The 11494-nt window shown below is 37.1% G+C and overlaps 1 protein-coding gene across 1 annotated transcript; it reads left to right on the forward strand.

The window, feature by feature from the left end:
* Positions 1-3054: 3054 nt before the first annotated feature.
* Positions 3055-6492, forward strand: LOC117235157 (fork head domain-containing protein crocodile). The gene is made up of 2 exons (XM_033496913.1): positions 3055-5160; positions 6008-6492. The coding sequence occupies exons 1-2, from the start codon at positions 3800-3802 to the stop codon at positions 6132-6134; spliced, it is 1488 nt and encodes a 495-aa protein (XP_033352804.1). The 5' UTR covers positions 3055-3799; the 3' UTR covers positions 6135-6492.
* The last annotated feature ends 5002 nt before the right edge of the window (positions 6493-11494 follow it).

Raw genomic sequence — 11494 nt, forward strand, 5'->3', positions numbered from 1 at the left:
TTCTTACGCTACACAAATTCAAAAGGATTTATTATAACGATGCGTGTTTGGAAAAGTTAATTGTTTGGGAATAATTTGAGTTAAAATGTAAAGTGACAGCCTACAACGCTATAACACGCGTAGCATCTCTCGGTCTCTTCATTTTTCTAACTGCACAGTCTTATCAAATGGATTAGCCGTTGGAGGAGCTACAGCTGTGACGAGCGACGAATTTAGATAGAACGCGAGCAAAAGACAATTAAACTTTGGCCGAAAGTTGGAAAGCGTTGCCTGTGTGGGTAGCCTTAGGGACTGTAGGAGGGAAGGGGTCGAAAGGGACCCGAATCGAAACACCTACAATGAACGTTGTCTCATTTAAATGAAAATTAAACGTCGCAGGTTGTGTCATCGATTTTTCCCGTTTCGGACTGAACTCGCGCTTATATGCGCGGAAAATGAAAGAGATCAGAGATAAAGACAATAGAGTCAGCTTGAGATAAATTCTCCATAGGTTTAACGAATTGGGAGAAGATAAAATAGGATCGTGTAATACCTGATACGTTCCTAAGAAATGATTATAATACGTTCTAAGAGATGATTATTCAATTTTGTCAACGAGACAGGGACGATAGTCAGTCAAAGAACGCCATCTAATCAGGCGATTATAGTATTTCGAACTAGTCGTAGTCAGTCGTAAAGAGACCGCGGAATCCAGAACACGTGAAACCATAAGTGCGAACATGTGAACTTATTGAAAGTTGTCCTAGCCGTTATTCGAGCTGCTCTAACAAATTTGAAGAAGAACAGAGAAATTAACGTTTATCAGCATTTCTGTTCTTAAGGAGGTGGAATCGCGCAAATTTCGAATATCATTTCGGCGAAGGACAACGTATTTAAAATTAGTCACATTGTTGTCTCTTATCGCGACACACGTTCGTGTTCGTCATCCGCGAAATTACAGGAACCGACGTCAAACAATTTTTATCGGCAGTACGATGAATTATTGTATGAAATGTTTTCTTAAGATAACCTTCCTTCTCGTTTTCTCCAAGACTTCCGCAATTTGCAAACTTTGCAATTGTCTGCAGACGCGCCGAAGGTTCTCAAGATCATTTGTTTTTCGCGATTTGCAACGAAAGAGAAAAAACATTTTAAAACGCCCGTTTCGAACCACATTAAACATGGAATTGTAGTCAGACAGAAAACAAATGCGAAAATAAAAAATCTCTTTGAATGGTGAAATGTTTCACCGTGTTCCATGAAACCAGAAGAATATTAACACGCAAGTACGTTTATCGAAAACAAAAGTAAACGAGATTTTGTCAACAAAAGGTTCATTCAAATGAGATTTTTCAAACAGACAAAGATAATAACCTTTTTAAACATCAAATAAAAATCACATTTTCTTTGACGATAATAGCCATAGATACTTTGAATTCTGCGTTTCTGATCGATAGATTGACATCTTCGAAATGGTTGCAAAACGTTCCCTAAACAATCTCTACGGTTATTTTTAATTAGAATTATTCTTTAAAATAAATTATTTTCAAAGTGAAAAACTCCGGCGTGATTCGATGTATTGATGGGTTTGAAGAATTGTCGCGGACGATGCACGTGATTTGTGGCACGCGGTTCGCGGAACTGGAAACGAAAAAGTGGAACATCGCGACGATCGAAGATATTTTGAGAACCTGGATAGAAGTTCGGGGGGAGGGATTCACGAGGAGCCCAGTGGAAACGCTAAGATGGAAGCCGAGGTGTCCTCTCGAGTGTTTTCGCAAGACTGGAGTCGAACCCTTGGAAAAACAGACGCCAAATTGAATCCCTCGTCTATAAGAACGTGATGTCTCTCCCTTATCTATATAACTCTACCACTCGAGAGCCTTTTCCCCGGGGGTTTCTAGAGTTTCTTCGTCCACGGATTACACACCTATCTGTATTTCTCGCGCAAGAACCGCGTCGTACTTCCATTCGTCGCGTCTTTCAAAACGAACGTCTATAAAATACAAGCAACTCTTATTTTCGACGGTACCACGAAGATAAAATCAATAGAATTACAATTATCAGCTCGAAGTTTCACGCAAAAACACGTATTATTAATTATTTATAAATACCGGATAGAAATTTGATGAAAAAATATTGAATTTTTACAGTTGAATAAATAGTTATGTGAAAATTAATTGAAAAATATGGACATGTATTGTCATCGAATAATTCGATTTGAAAGACAGTTCACAATAATAATTACAGTGATAAATTAATATATTCGTTGCTGGTAATTTTACGAAGACCCTAAAACAGTAAACTGAAGATTTCTACAGTTAAAGATGAGAATTTCAAAAGTCCTCTAATATCACACAAAATAATTCAATTCTCTTTCCTGTACATATAATCCTTGATAACTACCCTACCTCACTATATTTTAGTCAATTAAACAGTATCCGTTAATATACCTTAAACCACTACATATATATGTATATAGTTGCAAAACTCCGATTAGTTAAAAAATATGTCACTCAATCCCCCAGAAAATGAACACTGTTATAGGTAAGAGGAACGCGAATCGATCAGAACGAAATCACCACGTGGTCGTCACTTCTAAATTCTCCGTGATCCCGCGACCAAATCCGTCGTTATCTGTCGAACCAAACAACGTAATCAAAACTCTCAAAAACTCTCTGGACAAAGAAACTCAATAATCCAACGCCCAGCCTTCGATCTTGTAAAATCCGTCGATTGATGGGTATACGGTGTAAAAGTATCCGACGGCCGCGTAGTCGCGCGCGGAAAAATTTCGCGTGTGCTCTCACACCACACGCAGGGCGATGCTCATTGTCTCGCTTTTGTTGCGTCGGCCCTGCGCGAGTCACGAGGGCGTGACTGAGTTAGGAGTGTGGCACGATCCTTGGCAACCTAACCGTAGAGGCGTCCACGAATTTCCCTTTAATACTAGCCCTCTGATTCGTCGACTCACGTAGGTGGAGTCACATGATTGGCGGCCGGCCAATCACGTGGCCCGTTGAATAACAGGCGGCAGGCCGTCACGGGGTTTCTCGTGATTTTTCGAAGAGAAGCGGCACGTACGGGTCGCGCAGCCGTGCTGCCCGACACCGAACACTTCGTTCGCTCGCGAGGCCGAGGCCCCAGTGTGTTTTTACTCGGGGTTGAGTAAACTCCGGCCTGTTGTGTATCATAATACGCGTGCACGCGGGTTTACGGGTTAGCCTTGCATCGACCACTGGATGCACCCTTGTCTTGCACCACGCCGCGCCGCCTGTCTCTTCCTCGATCGACGGAGACCAACTTCCCAACAGACTACAGAGATATTCCGAAGCGTCAACAAAACACCATTTAAACGGTCTAACGAGTAAACGAACGCCGCCGTCTCCGTCTACCGCCGACGGAATTGATAATTCGCCGACGATCTATCGAACCGAGTGGCTACCATGCCGATTCGAAAGTTTCAGTGAGTGACTGTATCGACTTGCTCAGAAATATCTAGTGAAATTCCCTATATCATCATATATCGATTCCACCATCCCATTGTTTAGTGACTAAGTGTAAATAACTAAATGTGACTGATCGAAATCAGTGAGTGAATGTAAAAATCAAAGTTCACTGCCGTCTTTGGAGGATATATAGGACATTTAACGTATTAAATAAAAATGTCGTTACGTTGAAACTATTCTGCAAATATATATAGCCAGTGATCTAGACATACTATATAGATTCACGTATCACAGAGCAGGCGCTACTGAATCTTTTTTAAAATCACCTCCACGTGTTTAAAGTAAAGCCAAGATCAGGTGCACTTGTAAAGATGCATACGCTGTTCAGCGAGCAGAATGCATATTACAGGCACGCAACGGCGGTTCCTGTTGGGATGGGCACTCCGTCGTATCCAGGAGTGGGCGCCGCACCAGGATACTACGAACAATACCGGTACGGCGGTTACGCGACGGCGGCAGGTTACCCGGTCTCAGGCATAACCCAGCAACACATTCACCATCCCGGTAAGGATATGGTAAAACCTCCGTATTCTTACATAGCTTTGATCGCGATGGCGATCCAAAACGCTCCCGACAAGAAGATCACGCTAAACGGGATTTATCAATTTATCATGGAGCGTTTTCCTTATTACCGTGAGAACAAGCAAGGCTGGCAGAATTCGATCAGGCATAATCTCAGCTTAAACGAGTGCTTTGTGAAGGTGCCAAGGGATGACAAGAAGCCCGGTAAAGGAAGTTACTGGTCGCTGGACCCGGATAGCTACAATATGTTCGATAACGGTTCTTATCTAAGGCGTCGGCGGCGCTTTAAAAAGAAGGATGCCCTGAAAGAGAAAGAAGAAGCATTAAAGAGACAAGGCTTGGTTCCCGAGAAGCAACGTAATCAGGACGAGACGAAACCTAGTAACATTGTAATAGCGCCACCGTCGGATGCGTCTACGAAGAAATTGGGCACCCTGGACACGACTTTGTGTAAACCGAAAAGGGAACCGATAAACGACGCTGGTAGTCATTGCATGGCTGTACAAGCGAAATACGGTCTTCACAGTCCTATTCAAGACACAAAGACAGCGGTAACGACGACGTCAGCCGTCGCAATAGCTGGCCAAAGCGTCATCCAAACTGCTCTGGGTCATCAAGTGCACCAAGCTCATCAGGTTCATCAAGACAGCATTCAAGATGTGTCTATGGGATTAGATCCTACTAGTTTTAGCGTGGATGCATTGATGACGACGAGAGAGAACAGCGCAGCTCTAATGACAAGGGATAATCCACATCATACGCATCATCCTCACGGTCTTCAACATACTCACCCTCACTCACACTCGATTATGACGAGCAGGGAGTCGATGGGTTCGGGGGTGGTCTCCAGGGACCACCTGCCCTCCGTTTGCGCGACTACAACCACGACGACGGCCGCCGTCGCGGCAATGATGGCGACTACTGGATACGGTCACAGCAGCACCGTGTCTAGGAGCAACGGCTCGCCGCCTGGAACCATGTACGCGCCTTATTGCACGCCCACGGCTGGTTACATAATGGATCATACGGAATACAATTCGAGAAACCATAACAACACCGCGGGACACTCGCAATGGTACCAGGAGGCGGCCAGTCCCGACGCCGCCGCCATTTATCAGGATACTCAATCGCCGAGCTGTCAGCTTTACAGGTAAAAACAGAAATCACTGGTGGATCCTTTCGCTGTACTACCGTCGTTTATCCTTTATCCGGGGAAGATGTCTAATGAATTGTAGTATACGAAAAGCAGAACAATTTAATTATTTAGAACTTGCAATTGTACTGTAGCGAAAGTACAATTTTTGCATATATGTATCTAGATCAAAATTATTCATTGTTTCGCTGTTTATTTTATTACCATTTTTTCTTAACTTAAAAAAAATTTTTTTGTAAGATCTCTTTCCAAAGATGTCTTTTATAAGTAAATAGGTAAATGTATAAAAGAATAAAAGGATCTAAGTACTTGAAATTAAAGATTGTATTGTAATTAAAGCGATATGAAATTTTATGATATAAATAAGTATAATATAAGTAATATGAATATAATATTGAAATATAATTGTACTACAATATATGTAGATAGTGTAGTGAGATTGGTGATGGCTAAGCGTATTAAGATTAATTATTTACAATTTTAAATTGTATTGCCTTAAAATGTAGCAAAAGTGCAGTTTTGTAATGTGCGAATATATAGCATAATATAAATTTTATAACGTATTCTAGCGAGAGCAGAATAGATATTTATCATTAAAAGTAAGAAACTTAATTTCCTAAACCTTTATGTTAATGTGAGCGAGAGAAAATAACTATAATGTAACATAAATTATATAACATAATTGTACCATAATATGACCTAGTGAGATATTAAATGTAACAAAATTGAATTATTTGAAAAAAATGTAATAACAGTGTTACATATATTACAAATTATTATCCATGGATGTTTTCCTTTGCAAGAACGATTTTGGAAAATGTGGTAAAGTATCCACAATTTTCAGATCCAGCCCGCCAACTCCTCTCTCATCGAGCGCAGCTCCGTCTCCACCCTTGTACCACAGATACTACCAAGACTGCAATACTGTCAACACTAGCGGAAATCTACCCATCACGTTGCATAAGTACTGAGAATACCGAAATTCAAGGCCTCATCACCGAGGCCTTGAAGAACATCACACCGAGCACTACGACCCGAGCTTGGTTTATGTGAAACAAGAGTGGATCCCGTGCACGGAAGAGCTCGCCAAAGAGTGGAATTAGATAAGTCTAGAAATCCATGATAAAACGGCGTGAAAGTAATATCAATTTGAATCTCAATTTGCCGAAACTATACGAACTAAACGATACGAAAATAGCTGTAGATATTTCATCGTTCATGTACTTGATAATAGTACAATGAATGTATAACGTAGCACGTTATAGGTGCAGTAAAAAAAGGATTTTAACGAATAGGAGAGAATTGAAGGACTCATGACAAAAACGATCCTTGTTCGTATTTATCTCCAACATCTTTTATTTCTGTTTTAATTTATTTCAGTCCCTTTAATGAAATATTCTTCGTATTAAACAACTGAATGGACTGCCATAATGAGATTGGACTGCTCTAAGAAAAAGCAATTTGAGATTAATCAAAATCAAATCACTTTCTGGAATGTGCTATATATTCATAGTCAACTAATATTCGGAATAATAAACTTTTACACTTTTTAATACGAAAGCTGCATTTCTTTCTCATCCAGAAAAATACATTTTAGGTATTGGCGCTGTCCTTTAATTACTATAAATATATTTATATTCATATTGTAGAAGAATTATATTTAATGAAATCATAAAATTTTGTATCTCTTGGCAAAGGCTGTTTTTCTTATGAGTCTATCAATTATTAAAATGCTTGCAGTGAATTGTGCGAATAGTTCAATAACATTCGCTAATTTCCACTTCGATTAGAGACATGTTGTTGGAGTGGAACTACATATAGTTCGAGGTATTTTATACTCTATCGAATCTTATTCCGGTTCTATGTATGTATATCGATCGAGAAATAACGAACGAAGGAAATGAATCGTTGTATGCCAACTAAAGTTATACATACTTGACATTTTCAAGACATTATCGCGATCACAGTGAACACGTGTCCTTCTTCGGGGCGTAAAAAGTTTAGTACACATGTACTACTTGATCTAAGGAGATAGCAGATTGACATATAGCTTCAAAATGGCCGCGGCTGGCAGCAATAATTTTTTTTTTCATTTCTTTGTTTGTATTGAGTAAATAGCAGAAAATTCGATGATTGAAAATCTGATGGAAAGTTGAGGTTTTACTTTTTATAGTCTCCTTTATTCAATTACAAATATTTAATAATTGTTTCGTAACAATCTATATAACTTTACTTAAAATGCAGAAATTGTAGCTTTAATTTACTCAAAGTGCAAGAATTAAAGCAATGGACACGGAAGACTTTAAATATTCCAACAAATTTTAAAAAATCAGAAAATATTAGAGAGGACATTTTAACTACGTAAACGTATAAGGAGGGCAGTATTATACAGATTGAGGTTTCGGGATGATACTTTCGATCTCTAAATACTTACGTGATCAGTTTTATTGCATGCTGGATCATTCATTAATGAATCGGAAGAGCGAATGACGCGAGATGTGGCGTGAAAACAGATGTGAATATCAGTGATGATCGTCGTCACCTGAGCAAACAAAGGCAGATCTCTTTACTGATCTACGGTAATTTTGGCCGATTCAAAATTCCTTCTTCTCGCGATGATCTTGTTTGCACTAAGATACGAACGATCCTGCACACATTGCAACTGTACAAACCTGCAGCGAATTAATGAGACAGAAAAAAATATTTCAGGCAGTGCACGTGTCCCTGTCGGAATTATCCATTTCCGATAAAAACACGAGATCAATATTCAAGATACTTAGAAACAGATTTTTAGACTATAAAATAGAAGAATTGATAAAGAAATGGATGATTATTAATGCAATTTAATATACCAGATGGTTTTAGCACTACGATGTCAATATAATTTTTAAACTGATAAATTTTATTTTAGTGATCATTTTTGATAGTTTTTAAAATCAATTTCATTAATAATATTCGCAATATGTTGGAATATTATTTATATATTTATTGATCTTCTTTATATAGCTCTTAATCTTGGACGCCATATTGAGAATGAGAATATACCATAATGGTATTTACAATCGAGGATTAATGGAATATTATTATACTTGATACAGAATAGTCACTGTAGCAAAGTCGTTTTCTCAATTGAGTTAAGAATTGATGGATGAAGAAAGTTACATCGATAATTCGCATCAAACGTTCTTGTGGCTATAATGGATACAATTGTTGGGAGTGATATAGTGAGGTTATAAAATTTTTAACATTTATGTACATGTTTTGCAAGCAATTCTGTATAGTAATTCGAGACACGCAAGGGGAGATAAGAAGCCACGAACCTCGTTCAGGATGGTAATGTTAAATAAATAACAGTAATATTTTATTACTCAATCTTTGGTAAGACGCTTAAATTATACATTGAGAGATATAAAAAAGATTGCATAAGGTTTTAGAACTAAATCATTTGTTATTTTTCAAAATTTTAAATACTGATTTACAAATAATTCTTACAGTTTGAGATTTAAACTATTTACATAAAAACAACATCGATCGGTGTTTCAATCTGAAATCTGACAATTTATAATTATAAATAGTGTTTACGTATTAGCAAGTACAAATAATACTCTATTAATAAGATACAATTATGCAATAACAGGCAAATAAAAGAAATTGAAACAGAAAGAAACCTATAAGTACGTATGTTATTCTGATGTACGTACAGTAAACAAATAAATAAACAATAGTTATTTCTCGTATATCCGTCTCGGACTTAATGTTCTAATTTATAACCTCAAAATATCAGCCCCAGCCAATTATACATTCAATGAAAACGATGAAAGTTCTTTCTGCTAGTTAATTAAATGGAACGAGACAAAGGTGATAAAAATTCGTAAAAAGTAATACGATCGTTTTCGGTAGTGCGTTTGTGTGTCTCGTCATTTTATGCATTTATTCGCGTAACGTTATTCCTTGCAACCAATGCGCGCGATTTGGTTGCACGAAATTGGTAGTTTACCGAGGATTAAGATATAATATATATTTATTGCAAAACGGATCGTGTGAATAATTAAACGATTGAAACGGAAAAAATCGTATCGTAGATAGATCTCTGCGTGTATATTATTAAAAAGAGTGTATATATATATATACACACACATATATATATATATATATTAGATATATAGATTGTATAGATAAAGCTATATATGTATAAATAGACAGATCTATATATACAGAAAACGTATTCATATTACGAATTAGTAATAATAATCGCAAACTTATTAACGTAGGATAAGTCGTGCGAATACGAAAACCTTACGAAATAAACGTAATGAAACGTAACGAAAACACCTTGTGTTATTTTTTTGAGGTATCTTTGCACGAAATTCTCGATTTATCCAACTCTCCTTGCCCCACCATACGTCTCACGGTTCGGCGATACCGACCGATACAACACTTGTAAAACTATTGTTCAACGTATCGAATGTTTGTTGGTATTACGGAGAGAGAAGTGCTTGGAAAAAAAATATTTCGTTACAATTCGTTTTTTTTTCTTCTTTTTTCAACGATGAACATCGGTATTCACAAAAGTGTAAATGTATACAGTACGAAACACGATCGATATAAACACCTGCGAAAATAATAGGTCCATTTAATTATCCGTAGCATTGATCAAAATTAATTCCATTATTGTGAGGGAAAATTTTCGATACTGTCGAAAAAAATATTCGTTTTACTCAACACGATGAAACGTAGAATTAAAAAAAAAAGGAGAAATGGTCAAACAATCGTTTGAATCGGATTAACAAACCGAACGATTTTACGAGGGAAAAAATATAAAAGTAACGCATCGTTTAGGATTGCGAAAATAATACAAAGGTGAACTCGTTTAGAAGCTTCGCGAAATTTTCAAACAGATGCTTCGACTATTGTATATACAACCGCTGCATTTTGGTTGGCACTTTGTTGCATCTCAGAGATCGATTTCGATTATTTCTAGTCACGACTCACGAAACGTTATTTCTCCGTATCGACGTGGGCGATAATGGAAAGATAAGAATATCTTGCAACGTCCAGCCGACTTTATTCATCGAGATATGTATTTGTATGATCGAACGACATCGATGCCTGTGTAATTTCGATGGAATTCTTTTTGCAGAGCTCAATGTTAATAATAAAAAGTACGATCAAGTTAATTGAGTCAAGCTAAGTACATAATTTGTCTTGTAACTTGGCAAATTTGATTAGATAGCACTGTTATGAGTCTCGACTATTATGGATCTATTGTTAAAGTTTGCAACAAATCTGCAAATATATAATAAAAATTACAAGATATTTCATTTGATATTAATATGGCCGATGATTTACATTGTTAATTATACAGATTATTATGAGGTTATGTTGTTCAAAGCCAATTATTAGAGGTTATAACCAAAAGACAGGCGTTATTAGTATAAGAAAAAGTTCAGTAAGTATTAGATAGTATAGTTGCCCTATAATCTAGTATTCCGTAAAATTAAAATATAAAGAGGTTATGTTTAACTATTAGAGGTTGCATTCGAAAGTCTCGTTAACAATTAATATTCGTTATTAATATGAAAAAGAGCTCCATAACTAACACAGTAGCTCTACGATTTACTAACGAGTAAAGTTTCGTCCGGTTGTTCGGTGGTTTTCGCTCGAGGCAATATTGAACTGCATCTGCCGAAACACGTGCTCAGGATAAAGCTGGGTTTTAGGACGTTTCGTGCCGGCAATCCGTTAGTTCGCCGAAAGATAGAGTATATACCTATTGACCAGTTAGCAGAATCTCTCCGAGTACGCGTTAGTCTATCCTGTTCCTTTCGCCTAAGGGTCTTTGGTTTATGGAAAACCCAGGGTCGAGAATCTCTTGGAACATAACCGTGTGCCCTATTCTAAAATGCACGTTGGTTCCAAATTCCGTCAGAGTTTTAGCTATTTATGTATTAAGAACAAACGTTGCGTTAACGCAATATTTTATGTGTAATTTCTTTTTGGTCAAATCACATTCAATTCTAGCGTAATTATTAAAAGGTATTCCAGAAATTTGCCATATATTTTTTCTTTCGTTGCTAGCTCTTCCATTTAGTTTCTACAACTGTATTTTATTAAAATCTTTACCTAACTCAAAAACAAGAAAATTGGAAACGAATTTAAAAGAATACAAAAATAATACGTATTTTTTATTGGAAATTGTTTAGGAAACTAACATAGCGAATGAAAATTATGGCGGGATTTATTAAAAACTTCGACCTAACCTAAAAATACGAGAATTGAAGGCAAATTCAAAAGGATGCAAAAACAATGCGTGTTTTTTTTTTTATTGAAA

Source organism: Bombus vosnesenskii, unplaced genomic scaffold (assembly GCF_011952255.1).
Source record: "Bombus vosnesenskii isolate JDL3184/JDL3185 unplaced genomic scaffold, Bvos_JDL3184-5_v1.1 scf7180000013314, whole genome shotgun sequence".
Taxonomy (NCBI): domain Eukaryota; kingdom Metazoa; phylum Arthropoda; class Insecta; order Hymenoptera; family Apidae; genus Bombus; species Bombus vosnesenskii.